General features: G+C 43.5%; 1 protein-coding gene across 1 annotated transcript in view; it reads left to right on the top strand.

Annotated features, from left to right (window-relative positions):
* The window catches only part of LOC144605275 (receptor-type tyrosine-protein phosphatase R-like), a 47,537-nt gene that overhangs the window by 24,453 nt on the left and 5,738 nt on the right, over positions 1 to 17,346 (top strand). The window contains 4 exon segments of the mRNA XM_078420374.1: positions 2,260 to 2,443; positions 9,347 to 9,431; positions 13,893 to 13,984; positions 16,155 to 16,292. Coding sequence (XP_078276500.1) covers positions 2,260 to 2,443; positions 9,347 to 9,431; positions 13,893 to 13,984; positions 16,155 to 16,292 — 499 coding nt within the window.

The raw sequence follows: 17,346 nt of genomic DNA, 5'->3' as shown, positions 1-17,346 counted from the left end.
GCCCCAAACCTTCCCCTCACCTTTTCCTGCCAGATATATCCCCTCTACTCCAGGCTAGAAGAAGGGTCTCAACCCGAAATGGCATCTTCTCCATTTCCTCCACAGATGTTGCCTGACCCGCTGCGTTCCTCCACCAGTTTGTAATTTTGCTCAAGATTCCAGCATCTACAGTCTCTTGTGAGCCACTTCCAACTCTATGCGTGTTGTAAGTGTTCTTTGGCACTAAGGATTAGAGAGAACGTTCAATTTGTTTGCAAATGGAATGTTACATGTGTGATTGGTATCTGCAATTGTGTCTGCAACTGTAACAGCAAATAATACGGCACTTGAAGCACCAAAAAGAAATGGGCAATATATATAACAAGGAATAAGAACGAATCAAGCTGGAAAGAGTGCTTAAGCCGAAAGGGTGCAGAGAAAATTGACGAGGATGTTGCCAGGACTTAAGGGCCGGAGTTATAGATAGAGGTTGAGCAGGCTAGAACTGTATTCCCTTGGAGTGCAGGAGGATGAGGGGTGATCTTACAGAGGTGTACAAAATCATGAGAGGAACAGATTGGAATAGGAACAGAGGAACCGACACACAGTCTCTTGCCCAGAGTTGGGGAATCGAGAACCAGAGGACAGAGGTTTAAGGTGAGGGGGGAAAGATTTAATAGTAACCTGAGGAGTAACTTTTCTACACAAAGACTGGTATGTATGTATGTATGTGTGGAACGAACTGCCGGTGAAAGTAGTTGAGGCAGGTACTATTGCAACATTTAACCAATATCTAAACAGGTACATGGATAGTAAAGGTTTAGAGGGATATGGGCCAAACACAGGCAGGTGGGACTTGTGTAGATGGGATAAGTTGGTCGGTGTAGATGGGATAAGTTGGGCCGAAGGGCCTGTTTTCACGCTGTATGTGATTCTATGACTCTAAGTAACCGTTTATTATGAAATAAACGGCAAATAACTGATCATATTATGCATGAATCCAATCTCTCCTTTGTAAATGTGTTTATCTTTCTGATAACCTTTTTATCTTTACTGGTTTTGACTTAGTAATTTTACCTTATCAGCTCAGTGAGCAGATCATTTCCTGTTACTGCTGTTAGCACGTGAGATAGATGAAAGCGACGATGTTGAAACATTGCGTTTGCGAACAAACTTACAGGGATCTTAACAACCTTATGTGGGAAATTATACTTACAACAGCACACAGGGCAGGGAGTAGTCATCACACATTGATGAGTATCACAGGCAGAGGGTGGAATAACTTGTGACCTGATAGTAAAATCGTCGACAGTGAATAATTAATAATAGAACTCAGCTCTCTTTTCAGAGCTTGGTGCACAGGGAATGGAAGGACTGGAAAATGGGTTACATCTCGTTTCCATTATTCATTCCCATTGAGAATGGGTTTGTTCATAAGTGTAACCGTTATCCTACTTCCTCATGCTTCCTCATTGCTTCCTCATGCTAAAACCATAAATCCATGACATTCTTGATTCCATTTTGGCCCTCCCCGAAAATAACTCATACAGCAATGATCCACGTTATACCATAGTTTCTGCATCACAGCGTGGAAACAGGCCCTTCAGCCCACCGAGTCCACGCCGACTAACGATCACCTGTACACTGCTTCCATGTTATCCTAGTTTCGCATCCTACACACTGGGGGCAATTTTACAGAAGCCAATTAACCTACAAACCTGCAAGTCTGGAATGTGGGAGGAAACTGGAGTACCCAGAAAAAAACCCCATGCAGTCACAGGAAGAACGTACAAACTCCATACAGACGGCACCCATGGTCAAGAATGAACCCGGGTCCCTGGCGCTGTAAGGCAGCACTCTACCACAGCGCTACTTTGCCGCCCTATACAAAATGTGTTTTATAATGACTACAAATAGTAGGGGAATCATGAACCAGAGGACATAGTTTAAGGTGAGAGGAGAAAGATTTAATAGGAATCTGAGGTGCAACTTTTTCCACACAGAAGATGGTGGGTACATGGAGCAAGCTGTCAGAGGAGGTAGTTGAGGCAGGTAGTATAACACCATTTAAAAGACATTTGGACGGGTGGATGGATAGGAGAGGTTTAGAGGCATATGGGCCAAACGGGGGCAATTGGGACTAGTGTAGTTGGGGGATATTGATTGGCATGGGCAAGTTGGGCCGAAGGTCCAGTATCCATGCTGTATGACTCTGTGATTTTGATAAATGGGTTCAGTTTCTAAGTACTAATGCTTTTTCTCTTTTTGGATATTTTTTAGAAGAGGTTCCAATGTCTCCCTTACACTGGATGTGAGTGCCTTGGGAAATATTGAACCCATCAAATCAATCTCTACCCCACGAGAAATTACTCTGCAGTATCTACAGAGCACCAGCAGTGTACTAACCAAGGAACAACTGAAGGAAGCTACAAATAACTCCCAGGAACTGGAAGCTGAATTCTCGGTAACATATTTTCAGTTTATTTTAGTTTATTTTGGTCTGGTCTGGTCTGGTCTGGTCTGGTCTGGTCTGGTCTGGTCTGGTCTGGTCTGGTCTGGTCTGGTCTGGTCTGGTCTGGTCTGGTCTGGTCTGGTCTGGTCTGGTTATACAGCGCAGGAACAGGCCCACCAAGTGTAAAGTTGACATGATCCTCATCTAACCTCATCTACTGCTCCCGATGTGGCCCCCTTTCCATTGACGAGACCAATTGTAGATTAGGAGTAGTCACAAAGTGCTGGAGTAACTCAGTAGATCAGGCAGCATCTCTGGAGAAAATGGATTGGTGACGTTTCAGGGCGCAGTGGCACAACGGTACAGCTGCTGCCTTACAGTGCCAGGGACCCGAGTTCGATCCTGACTACGGGTGCTGTCTGTGTGGAGTTTGTATGTTCTGCCTGTGACCGCGTGGGTTTTCCCCATGTGCTCCGATTCTTCCTGCATTCCAAAGAAGTACAGGTTCGTAGATTGATTGGCTTTGGTAACATTGTAAATTGTCCCTATTGTATAGAATAGTGCTAGTGTACGGGGTGATTGATGGTTGGCGCAGACTCGATGGGTTGAAGCGCCTGTTTCAACGCTGCAGAACTGTTTCACTGAACACTTACGCTGTCCGCCAAAGCTTGCTGGATTTCCTGGCTGCTAACCATTTTAACTCCTCTTCCAGTTCCCATACTGACCTTTCTGCCCTGGGGCTCCTTTACTGCCAGAGTGAAGCCACATGCAAATTGGAGGAACAGAACTTCATATTCCAGCTTACGACCTAATGGAATGAATGTTGAATTCTCAAATTGGAGTTAACTGAGCAATAACAACCTTTTCCCTTTCCCCCATCCTTTTCCACCAATTTCCCTTCCTCTAGATTTCATGGTTCTTCTCTTTGTATCTCTGAGTCCTTTGTTTTCTTCCCATCTTTGGCCTATGTCATCCATTAATTAAAACCTTCCTCACCTGTAACCACTGGTCACTTGCCATGATTTGTCCTGCCCCCACATCTCTCCGAGCTTTCTACCCCCAGTCTGAAGAGGGATCCCTGCCCGAAACATCACCTGAAACTATCCATGTTCTCCAGAGATGCTGCCTGACCAGTTGAGTTATTCCAGCACTTGTGTCTTTTTTCCCCCCTCTCATCGTATGTCTATATTTGGGGCTATTTCTTTTCAAATCGGTTCAGAATTGGATCAGGCAACAGAGGCCGTGAGAAAGAAACCATAAAAGAACTAGTCCCATTGCTCAATTACACACTCAGGCTCCAGCCCAAATTGGGACGCTGCTTTTTGAAGTGGTCAGCAGAGAGATGAGATCTCTATCAACTGAGTCATCTACTCTATGATCTGCAGTCAGGGCGAGGCAGGGGGTTGGTTTCAACAGATATGCCAGATCCCAGCTCCCCTGGGGGCAAGGTCGTTCACCTGTCCAGTTGTACAAGGGGAGACGAATGGACCTCCAGACCCAATAAAGGTTGATGGTCATTCACAGTTAATTTCTCAGTGAATTCACAGGCTTGCCTTAAAGCAACCTTACGGCCTTGAACCCAGCATAAACCTCCACAGGGCTTTGCATGAAGCCCACAGCCTGTTCTTTGCCACATTGCTGCTTCAATATCAGCATTGCAGATAGACACGAAAAGCTGGTGTAACTCAACGGGACAGGCAGTATCTCCGGAGAGAATGAATGGGTGACCTTTCGGGTCGAGACCCTTCTTCAGCATTGCAGGCTGATCATGTGGTATCTAATGGTGTTATCTCAGATTCAATTACAATGCAAGCATTAGTCATAGTCATATCGCATGGAAACAGGCCTTTGGCCCAACTTGCCCACACCGACTAACATGTCCCATCTACACTAGTCTCACATGTCTGTGTTTGGCCCATATCCCTCTAAATCAGTCCTATCATGTACCTGTCTAAATGTTTCTTAAACTTTGCAATATTATCTGCCTCAACTACCTCCTCCGGCAACTCGTTCCATACACCCACCATTCTTTGTGAGAAAAAGTTACCCGTCAGATTCCTGTTAAATCTTTTCCGCCTCACCTTAAACGTATATCCTCTGGCTCTCGATTCCTCTAGTCTGGGCAAGACTGTGCATTTACTCAATCTATTCCTCTCACTATTGTATACACCTCTATAAGATCACCCATCATCTTCCTGCGTTACAAGGAATAGAGTCCTAGCCTGCTCAACCTCTCACTATATAGCTCAGGCCCTCGAGTCCTGGCATCCTCGTAAATCTTCTCTGCACTCTTTCCAGCTTGACAACATCCTTCCTATAACATGGTGCCCCAAACTGAATACAATACTCTAAATGTGGCCTCACCGACATCATGTATAACTGCAACATTACCTCCCAACTTCTTTACTCATTAGTCATACATATCACTAAAATGGAAACTTAGAATATCCCATAATGGTTCTGAACATTGGTGTAAAAGGAGTTAGAGGATGTAATGGCAATCCAGCAGTACATCCTGTGGATTACTAGGAACGCTTAGCTATTGCTCTCAAGGCTAGACAGTGATAACATTTCTGTCCTGTCTCAGCATAATGGGCATGGTAATCTCACCATTTCAACTAGTATTCTTGATCCTGCTTGTGAGCCAGACCACACCTGCCACTCTCATGGCAAAATAATGTATCTACCCAGTTCTTCTATGCCAGAAGTGCTGGAGTAACTCAATGGGCCAGGCAGCATCTCTGGAGTATAAGAATAGCTGACGTTTCAGTGACTGCACTGAGAAGTTATTGGTGATAGACTATCAGCCTTCATTGGTAGGCTGGGATTGTCACCACTGAATGAATGAATGAATGAATGAATGAATGAATGAATGAATACTTTATTGTCACAGGTGACAAGTCTCTGTGAAATTTGTTTGCTTGCATACATAATGTATGCAAATAGTCACCCACAAAGGGTGCTTACAAAGTTACTAAGTACAAAGTGCCCCGCGCCAGGTTCCCCTGTGTTCTTCCCCACCCCACCTACTGGTAGTCCCCTCATGCTGGGTCCTCAATTGTCCATTGTTCTACCCCCCCCTCACGGTGGTCCTCCCCACGCCAGGTCCCATTGTTCTACCCCCCCCCTCACGGCGGTCCTCCCCACGCCAGGTCCCATTGTTCTACCCCCCCCCCTCACGGCGGTCCTCCCCACGCCGGGTCCTCCATTGTTTCTTCCGCTGTGAGCGGCGTCCTCACTCCCACGTAGTCCACCCTCGTCCGGACGGGGGTGGCAGTGGAAGCAGATTCAATCGTAACATTGAACTTGGGGGCACAGAAATTATGGAGGCACACTGATCAGTTTCCAGCCAATCTCTCCACCTTGTTGTTTGCAAAGTTTACTGAAGTAAAGTTGCTTACAATAATGAATGCAATACCAATATGATAGTCACCATTTTATGGTTGATAAGTGACTCACAGTAATATTACAATGCTTAAATGGGGAAAATAAAGTTCATAAATTCATAAGTTCTAGAAGCAGAAATGGGCCATTCGGGCCATCTAGTCTACTCCGCCATTCAATCATGGCTGATCTATCTTCCGCTCTCATCCCCATTCTCCTGCCCCTTCTCCCCATAATCCCAGACACCCGTACTAATCAATGAATCTTCCTTCATCGTGAACAGCAGAATCACAGATTTCATCACTGGACGAGGTTAGGAACTGGGAAGAATTCTGAAACACTTGAGAGTCTGGAAGTGCTGAGTTCAAGTCCAGCATTTACAATGATGTTATCTATTTGACTGATGTGTCCAGGACTGTCAGCACCAGGAGAGAGATTTGCGATCAGGAAGCAAGTTCAAACTGCAATTTAACAGATGGAGCTGCGTTTATTTTTAGTGATCAAATAGATCAAAATATTTTAAATAACTCGGCCAGTAAGAATGAGCCTCACTGCAAATAAGTGTGGCCTTACAGGTCTGCATACACTGCTCCCGTCTTACACTGCAAACTCTCTTTCCCTTTGACTGGACTATTCAGCATGACCACCATCTGCTGGCCATTCATGCTTCTTCTCTTTTGTATTTAACTACCATTTCATCAATGAATTAGACTAGACAAAGAGTCAAACAGCACAAAAGCAGGCCCTCAGCCTAATACATCCATTCTGACCATAATGCCACATCGCAGCTGGTTCCATTTGCCCATGTTTGGCCCATATCTCTCTAAAAGCTTCCTGTCCATGTACCTGTACGTCTTTTAATTACTGTTATTTAGATTATTTTTTTCGATTTAGAGATACAGCGCGGAAACAGGCCCTTCGGCCCACCGGGTCCGCGCCGCCCAGCCCAGCGATCCCCGCACATTAACACTATCCTACACACACTAGGGACAATTTAAATTTTTTTTTTACATTTGCCCAGCCAATTAACCTACATACCTATTCGTCTTTGGAGTGTACTTGCCTCAACTACCTCCTCTGGCAGCTCGTTCCATATTCCCACCACATCTAATTTAGTTTAGCTCTCAGGATCCTGTTAAATCTTTCCCCTATGACCTTAAACCCATGTCCTCTGGTTTCTGTTCTGAGCAAAAGACTATGCATTCACATTATCTATTCTCTTCATGATTTCGTGTCAGTTTTAGTCAGCTATCAAAAATCTTAGACAATAGACAATAGGTGCAGGAGTAGGCCATTCAGCCCTAAGAGCCAGCACCACCATTCAATGTGATCATGGCTGATCATTCTCAATCAGTACCCCATTCCTGCCTTCTCCCCATACCCCCTGACTCCGCTATCCTTAAGAGCTCTATCTAGCTCTCTCTTGAATGCATTTTGAGAATTGGCCTCCACTGCCTTCTGAGGCAGAGAATTCCACAGATTTACAACTCTCTGACTGAAAAAGATTTTTCTCATCTCCGTTCTAAATGGCCTACCCCTTATTCTTAAACTGTGGTCCCTGGTTCTGGATCTTGTGGCAGATTTTGTCCTGAACGAACCTCTTCCCGTTCCTGCCCCAATATACGATGGCATTTATGGAAGTTGTTGATACCAAGACCCGGGTTCACTGTTGAGAATCTGACTGGCTTTGCTAGCCACAGAGTAATGGTAAATGCATCTTTCATTGTCATTGCACAGTGCCAACAGCTCAAGATTTATGGCCAACAACAGAATTTGTTGGCTTTAAATCCTGAACTGTTGTTTGGGAGTGCTAGGTCACAGTTGTCGGTGCAGTTTGATTGTGTGCCATTGAAAAAGGAATAAATGCCACCATTTGTGAAAATAATTAATGAAATATATGGACAAAATAAATTAAAAGAAAATGTCAATAAAGTAAATCTAATTCTAGATCTTCTGTTTACTTGGCTGGTTGCCCTGTTTTTTTGTTGAATGGTAGCTTAAAGAATCATTAATATTTGTGAATTAAGTAATTATAGAAATGAACTTGTTAGGTTGTTGCTTCATTAAAGAAACAAGTGTTGTAGATTGAAATAGAAAGGCTCCAGCATCATTTCAAAATATATCAGGCATTGAAAGTGTAAATATAGTCTGTGATATTAATTATTTGCTTTAGTATATTACTCAAAAGCATATGAAATCACGGAATAGGCCCTGTAATGCAATTGCTAGTTGCCAATCTAAAAATTCATAATCCACTACCAGGCACACAACATTTAAATATTTATTTCCCACCTATATGCAGATCAATTTAGGTGAAGTAGGCTTTAAATGAAAGAATGCTGGCTCAAAGGGCCGAATGGCCTCCTCCTGCACCTATTGTCTATTGTCTAATAAGTTAAGGGTGGCACGGCGGCTCAGCGGTAGAGTAGGTGCCTTACAGTGCCAGAGACCCGAGTTCAATCCTGACTAAGGGTGCTGTCTGTATGGAATTTGTACCTGCGACCTGTGTGGGTTTTCTCTGGGTGATCCGGTTTCCTCCCACATTCCAAAGTCATGCAGGTTTGTAGGTTAATTGGTTTCGGTAAAATTGTAAATTGCCCCTAGTGTGTGTGCAAGGTAGTGTTAGTGTGCACAGATCGCTGGCCAGTGTGGACTCGATGGCCTGAAGCTGCATCTCTAAATTAAACTATAAACTATTTGCTGGGGTCATGGAACAGGAGAATTCAATGATTGATCAGTTCAAGAATTCCTCCGTTTGCCAGCGGGATATTTGCTATTCTTAAATATCCAGAGGAATAATTGGGTATCCTTAAATGATATGAAAGAAATACCTCTAGTCTCCATCACCTTCAATTTTATCACAGCATGTTGTTCAGATGCATAATCTCATTGGGCTATGTGTGCCATACCAATTGCTCGACTTAACTGACTGTACAGCTCTCTGTAACATTATACAAAGCTTTCCCTAACTCTTAATGATTATACATTCAGGGAGGCAGCAGCTGGTAGTGCTGTTGCTTCACAGCACCAGAGACTCGGGCGCTGTCTGTGTGGAGTTTGCACGTTCTCCCGGGGTTTCTTCTGGGTGCTCCAGTTTCCCTCCACATTCCAAAGACGTGCGGGTTCATATAGGTTTGAAGGTCGATTGGCTTCTAAAATTGTCCCTAGTGTGCAGGGGTTAGATGAGAAAGTGAAATAACATACAACAAATATGAATGGGCGAATGATTGTCGGCATGGACTCAGTGGGCTGAATGGTCTGTTTCAACTCTGTGTCTTTAAAGAAAATGAATAAAGTTGCAAATAGCAACTTATATGAGATTTATATGGCTTAATGAAAAGAGCTCTCAACCCCACAGTTATGCTGACGAGTTCTTCTTTGATGCTGAAATAAGTATTCTCATTTATATTTTAGATTCTTAGTCAGCAATTTTTTAACAGTTACGTCCTGGGAGCTCTGTGCTTTCCTTAATCATTTCCATTCTCTCTGCCTCTAAATTAATGCCCTGAATTTATTTTTCCTTCCTTTTAGAAAATTCCACCCAATTTTATTGCACCCACTGAACTGAATATCCCAGGCCATGCTTCAAAGAACAGATATAAAACTATTTTGCCAAGTAAGTCTGATGATTGAATACTCTAAAATAATATCAGTCTTAAAGTTATTGCATTTGCCTTCGATGAACTTGTGAAAATGTGAATTTGAATAAGAAATTTAATGTGTCCATCTGCAGTGTACATATTGAATCTTTACTGGTTCGGTTTAGTTTATTTTGGCTTTATTATTGGCAACAGTTGAAATGAAAATATATAAGAAAATAACTACAGATGCTGGTACAAATCGAAGGTATTTATTCACAAAGTGCTGGAGTAACTCAGCAGGTCGGGCACTGCATCTCGGGAGAGAAGGAATGGGTGATGTTTCGGGTCGAGACCCTTCTTCAGACTGAAGAAGGGTCTCGACCCGAAACGTCACCCATTCCTTCTCTCCCGAGATGCTGCCCGACCTGCTGAGTTACTCCAGCACTTTGTGAGTTGAAATGAAAAGATGGAGAGAGGGTAGAAGGCCGGCAAGTGGTGTCCAAGAAGAAGAGGTGTGATGGAGATGGGAGAAGGGGGTCATCTCTGGGGAACGTGGCACATTGCCAGAGACATAGGCGTGGAGAGGGAGGAGACAGAGGAAGAGCTTGACATTGGGGCAGACTCGGAACTCATTGAGTTGTTGGTGCAGGCGTCCGAAGTGGAAGGCTTCTACTGATGCCTGCTCAGCATCAGGGATGGGGATGTCTAGAGGGGTGGTGAGGACATGGTTAGGGGTTGGTGCTGGGAAGCAGACACAGCATGATAGGAGGGTGGATGGAGCATTGGGTGGGTCAGAGGAGAGTGGGGAGCATGGGATGGTGTCGGGATGGCGAGGTTGAGGATGTGACATGGTCACTGGCAGGGCTACAACGGCAGGGTTCAACATCATGGGCATCGCATGTCCTGGTGTGGATCCAGCCCTGGGAGTGTGAGGAGCCATTCCTCTAAAGCAGGGACCTATCCCATTCTTGAACAAAGCATCCAGAACATCAAAGACCTCATTGATCAGCATGTTTTCACTGATAAAAATAACACAGCGTTTCTTCTTTATTAAGGCAAATAACTAACTATTTGATCAAAAAGGGAAGAGAGAAAAAAGAAAATTGGTATAAATCATTCAAATATCTTGTTGAAAGCTTTGCAATTTTTCCTGTGAAGATTAGGATGGCAAAGCAATTTGATTAATGTTATTCACTTATTTAGCGAATCTACTGTGTTCATCAGCAGCAGCACTGTGGCGTAGCAGTCGAGTTGCTGCCGTAAAGCACCAGAGACCCGGGTTCGATCCTGACTACGGGTCCTGTCTACACAGAATTTATTATGTTCTCACTGTCACCGTGTGGGTTTTCTCTGGGTGCTCCGGCTTCCTCCCAAAGACGTACAGGTTTGTAGGAGGCAACTGGAGCACCCGGAGAAAACCCAAGCGGTCACGGGAAGAACGCACAAACACCGTACAGACAGCACCCAGAGACAGGATTGAACCTGGGTCTCTGGCGCTGTAAGGTAGCAACTCTATCTGCTGCACAGTCACGCCATCGCCAATCACATCTATTAGCGTGAACTTGCCTTTCTTTGAGTTTTACTACTCTGCAATGTAGATTTGCCTTCTCTGCTTTCTTTTCAGCTCCTGTGTCATTTGCCAACAGCAGGCTATGCAATTAAGTAAATGTGTTAAGTGAATCAAGACTAATAGTCTTGTGTCAGCAAACATAAATATATCTGGGAAACCAAGTTAACATTACATCCATCAAATGTAGGCAAAATGATCACATGTACAGCCAATCTAGGAAACAAAAATAACAGTAAATATACTTCATGGGAGACCTTTCAACTATCTTTAAATGGACTTTAACTTGCACGATATGTTGTACCCTTTATCTTATGCACTGTGGGCAGCTTGAGTGTAATTATGTATACCTTTTTCTTTGACTGGATAGCAAACAAACACAAACTTTTCACTGTAGCTTAGTGCACGTGACGACAATAAACTAAACTAAACTAAACTAAATTTGATCATAAGCAGACACAACAACATGGGGCTGTGTTTCTTTAGACATTAGACTCTTAGACTTTACAGTGTGGAAACAGGCCCTTTGGCCCTCCGACTCCACTTCGACCAGCAACACTAAAACAAATCTACACACTAGGGACAATTTACAGTAGCCAATCAATCTACAAACCTGCACATTTTTGTAGTGTAGGAGGAAACCGGAGCACCTGGAGAAATCCCGCAAGATCACATGGAGAACGTACAAACTCCATACAGTTTGCACCCATAGTCAGGATTGAACCCAGATCTCTGGCGCTGTAAGGCAGCAACTCTACCGCTGCACCACTGTGCCATTTCATTATCAAATTAACCAAATATCAGGCCAGGAAACAGATAAGGATTTTTAAAAAAGCTCCATCTTATCTATGGAAAATCATGGCAATGACAGAAATTAAATTAATTTAATACAACTGTTCCAACCATACAAAAAAATAAACCATATGGAGCTTATAGTTAAAACAATTCAACTTCTGATCAAGGTGCAGTAAAGCCAGATTTTAGTGGTTTATATACATCCCATTATAGAATGAATGTGGAGAGGATATTTCCACTAGTGGGAGAGTCTGGACCAGAGGCCATAGCCTCAGAATAAAAGGACGTACCTTTTGGAAGGAGATGAGGAATAATTTATTTTGTCAGAGGGTGGTGAATCTGTGGAATTCATTGCCACAGAAGGCTGTGGAGGCCGTCAATGGATATTTTTAAGGCAGCGATTGAAAATTCTTGATTGGTGTGGGTGTCAGGATTTACAGGGGGAAGGCAGGAGAGTGGGGTTGAGAGAGAAAGATAGATTAGCCATGATTGAATGGCGGAGTAGACTTGATGTGCCGAATGGCCTAATTCTGCTTTCACTTATGAACTTACAAAACTTATTTAATTGAAGCTACTCTTATAGACTGCAAAAAGTGGACAGAAATACCTTTGTTAAACGTTTGTGTTTGTTCAGATGAATAGACAATAGACAATAGGTGCAGGAGGAGGCCATTCGACCCTTCGAGCCAGCACCGCCATTCAATGTGATCATGGCTGATCATTCTCAATCAGTACCCCGTTCCTGCCTTCTCCCCATACCCCCTGACTCCGCTAAAGTGGTTGAGTGGAAGGCGAAAGTCAGAATATTAAGCAGTCATCTGTCTGCTTCTGCCACACGTTTTAATGTCAGTGTGATTATTTAGATTGCTTTCTACAATAATGTCAATTGGCAGCCATAACCCCAATGTGCAGGTTACATAAGTATCACGACTATTGAGAGACACAGCTTAATAACACATTTTCTATATTCTTTTTCATATAATTTCTTATCAATAACCTTTGTCATCTGTCATGTGAGTCTTCATCAAGGTCAGGGGAATAAGCTTCTGATGTCTAATGTAAGCACCATTCTCGCTCGGCCCAACCCAAGGTTCATGATAAACTGGGCAGTATCCTCTTATCTGCACCAATTGTGCTATTTGAGTAAATTCTGTCCGCTGGGTTTAAATCCCAAAGTTAGAGGAGGCAGTGAAATCTTTCCCCCTTGGTGATCATAACTAAATTAGATCGCAATTTCTTTCCTCTGGGACTAGTCCAAGACATTCCAGGCTGATTTTGCACATATTACTGCATGGACAACACCCTCACCATGCGATTAATTTAGCACTTTCCATTTGGCCTCTGCTGCTCTGCAATCACCGTGCTTGCTTGTAACCTAGCGCAGTTCGGAATCAGTAGCCTTGCCTCGCGAGTCTCACGCCTGTCACACTCTGCTCCCCTCTCCCAACAGGCAAGAGGTACAGCAGAAGTGTGAAAATGCACACCTCCATATTCAGGGACAGTTTCTCCCCAGTTGTTCTGAAGCAACCGAACCACTGTATCACCAACTGGACATTGGTGCTCACTTCATTGGAGACCCTCGGACTTTCTTTAATCGGACTTTACTGGACTTTATCTTGCACTAAACATTATTCCCTTTATCTTGTATCTGTACACTGTGGACAGCTTGATTGCAATCATGTATATTATTTCCGCTGATTGGATAGCAGGCAACAAAAGCTTTTCGCTTTAACTCTGTGCATGTGACAATAAACTAAACTATACTAAATGAAATTCCAGAGGGAGAAAGGTTGCCTGCATCCACTTATATATTGGATGATTTTTGTGAGGTTACGTCCGATCACCAATTTCTCTGACATCATGTAATAAAAAGGAATTGCGGTTCTGATTTATACCATAGATGCAAAATGCTGGAGTAACTCAGCAGGTCAGGCAGCGACTCTGGAGAACATGGGCAGGTGACCTTCCATGTTGAGAACCCACTTCAGACAATTAGTCTCGGGAAGGTTCCCAACCCGAAACGTCACCCATCCATTTTCTCCAGAGATGCTGCCTGACCCGCTGAGTTACCTCAGCATTTTGTGTTCATCTAATTTCTCTGACGTACTTTTCAAAAATGTCTTTGCCCCTTTAGACCCACTGACCCGAGTCCTTCTGCCGTCAGAGAAGCAGGGTGAACACCTGAACAACCACCTGAGCTCCTATATTAATGCTAACTACATGAGGGTAAGATGACTTTATGTTCATGCTATCAATACAATTTTTAAATATATTTATTTTTTGGTGACCCAAGGAACTGCAGAGGCTGGAATCTTGAGTAAAACACAAAGTGCTGGAGTAACTCAGTGGATCAGGCAGTATATCTGAAGGGAATGGAGAGGTGGCGTTTTGGGTGGGGGATACTTCTTCATACTGATTGTAGTAGGGGGAGAGGAGGTTGGAAAAGAGCTCTGGATGGAAAAACGTCTGGCAAGTGATAGGTGGATACAGGTGAGGGGGGGTTTGATTAACAGATGGGTGGACAAAGGTGAGAGATGAAAAGGAGACAAAGGGGTGTTAGATAAGGAGAGAAGAAGAATGCAAAAAAAATAAAAATTATTGGAGGTTAACAGTTATTTTAGTGTCCAGTATAGACTTTTACTCAATTTAAACTTACTTTAAGATCCATCTGAAGAAGGGTCCCAACCCAAAACAGTGTTTGCTGATTCCCTCCACAGAAGTTAACTGACCAAATGAATATCCACCAGCACTTTGTGTACCATTTAAACATGATTTGATCTACCATGATCTATCTTTGATGCTTCCAAAGATAATCCGGTCTCGTTCACCCATTCCCTTACTATTTCCAATATACAAGGCACTTTTACCTGTAAATGTAAACAGAAATTAAACAGAAAAACATATATTGTTTTTAATATGAATTGAGACATCTTATTTATTTGTTCTCTGTCTCGGATGCATAAGGAATTCCTTTTGTACCATTATCAAAGGTTTCAAAAGTTTCAAAGGTCTTTTATTGTCACGTGTATCAATTAAGGTACAGTGATATTTGAATTACCATACAGCCATACTAAAAAAAAAGCAACAAGACACACAACTACATAAAAGTTAGACAATAGACAATACACAATAGACAATAGGTGCAGGAGAAGGCCATTCGGCCCTTCGAGCCAGCACCGCCATTCAATGTGATCATAGCTGATCATTCTCAATCAGTACCCCGTTCCTGCCTTCTCCCCATACACCCTGACTCCGCTATCCTTAAGAGCTCTATCTAGCTCTCTCTTGAATGCATTCAAAGAATTGGCCTCCACTGCCTTCTGAGGCAGAGAATTCCACAGATTCACAACTCACTGACTGAAAAAGTTTTTCCTCATCTCAGTTCTAAATGGCCTACCACTTATTCTTAAACTGTGTTCTGGACTCCCCCAACATTGGGAACATGTTTCCTGCCTCTAACGTGTCCAATCCCTCAATAATCTTATACGTTTCGATAAGATCCCCTCTCATCCTTCTAAATTCCAGTGTATACAAGCCTAGTCGCTCCAGTCTTTCAACATATGACAGTCCCGCCATTCCGGGAGTTAACATAAACATCAACCACAGTGGATTCCCCACATTCCTCACTGTGATGGAAGGCAATAAAGTCCAACTTCCTCTTTATTCTCCTGCGGTGGGGGCAGTCGAACTATCCGTCAGGGCGATTGAAGCTCCCGTGTCAGGACGATCGAAGCTCCCGTGTCAGGATGATCGAAGCTCCCGTGTCAGAGTGATCAAAGCTCCTGTGGCTTGGAGTTCCCAAAGTCGGTCTCTAACCAGAGACCGCGAGCTCCGCGATGTTAAAGTCCGCAGGCACCCACGGTTGGAGCCCCAAAGTCGATCCCCGACAGGGATCGTGAGCTCCGTGATGTTAAGTCCACAGGCTCCCGCGGTGGAGCTCTCGAAGTCAGTCTCCAGCAGAGGCCACCAACTTCTTGATGTTAGGCCACTGTGCGGACGGAGATATGATATGGAAAAAAATCACATCTCCGTCGAGGTGAGAGATTAGAAAACGTTGCCCCAACTCTTCCCCCCCCCCCCCACCCCCCACATAAAACAAGATTAAAAACACTAAAAACAAACATTTAACACATACGAACAAACAACAAGGAAGGAAGGGACAGACAGACTGTTGGTGAGGCAGCCATTGCTGGCGCCACCCGGTGGATTATTTGTACAAACATGCCAATTCATTCCTACATACTGTTATTTATTTTACAGTTTTCACCTATTAGTGTGAACATGGACCTATTTCGATTTTTTCTGTAGAATTTAAACCTGTTGAGCAAATTAGTTAGAGTTGCCAAGATTTCTTTACCTCTGATTGTAATTGTCTTTGCTTCTGGTGCTGACGTAGGGGTACGATGGAAAAGAGAAAGCTTACATTGCGACTCAGGGTCCCATGGTAAACACTGTGACTGACTTCTGGGAGATGGTCTGGCAAGAAGATTGTCCAATAATCGTGATGATAACGAAGCTAAAGGAGAAGAATGAGGTACTTGGATGTATTTGATCATAACTTAGTTATAAGATTCATGGCAAGATAATTTTTCAGTGGTGTTAATTCTGAGGAAAATAATTAATTGAGCAAGAAATTGTTGTATCGTGGTCAAACTCGGGGTGATATGAGGTTGTCGTAGAGATATTGTAGAGATATTATAAATAAGGGGCATTGCAACCTACCCACTGTTACCACCTCTTCTCTAATATCATCCACCCTTTTCCCACCTTCCACTTGCCTGACCAATTGCATACAAATGACATTAGGAGAAGATCTAAATCTTGATAGCCATTGATTTTATGAATCCATGTTTCTGCTGCTTTCTGAGAACCATCATGGTTGGCAGTGACTTCAGGACCACATTGGCAGATGGATTCTTCTAAATAGCTCTTCCTTTCTTTGAGGATGTACTGATTCATCGTGCTTTGAGAACTTTGCAGGTTTCTGTTCATGGATTTTGTGATGCATCAGAATTCTTCCAGCTGTCATGACCCAAGCCAGGAGCTACATTCTGCACAGCCAGGTGTAGTCCTGTATACTATAGGTTTCCCTGTGAGTCTAGGAATCCCAAATATGCCCTAATGCATGGAAACTGTATGACTTACACGAGTACATGGATACAATTGGACAGGTACATGGATAGAAAAGGTTTAGAGGGATATGGGCCAAAAGCAGGCAAGTGGGACCTGAGTAGATGGGACATGTTGGATGGTATCAGCAAGTTGGGCCAAAGAGCCTGTTTCCACACTGTGTGACTCTATGACACAATGACTATGGCTGGAATGAATACAACTCTTATGATGCAGCAGGTGATAACAATTTGGAACAAGGGAAGGATTAGTTCCAATATAAGCTGCAATATATATATGTTTTAACCAGAGCATATTGAACCGCAGTGGCACAGCGATGGAGACCTGGCTTCGATCCTGACTATGGGTTCTGCTGTACCTAGTTTATACTTTCTCACTCTGACTGTGGGTTTTCTCTAGGTGTTCTGGTTTCCTCCCACACTCCAAAAGACATGCAGGTTTGTGGGTTAATTGGCTTC

This window comes from Rhinoraja longicauda, chromosome 24 (genome assembly GCF_053455715.1).
Source record: "Rhinoraja longicauda isolate Sanriku21f chromosome 24, sRhiLon1.1, whole genome shotgun sequence".
Classification (NCBI taxonomy): domain Eukaryota; kingdom Metazoa; phylum Chordata; class Chondrichthyes; order Rajiformes; family Arhynchobatidae; genus Rhinoraja; species Rhinoraja longicauda.
This window is presented reverse-complemented; position numbering and strand designations above follow the sequence as displayed.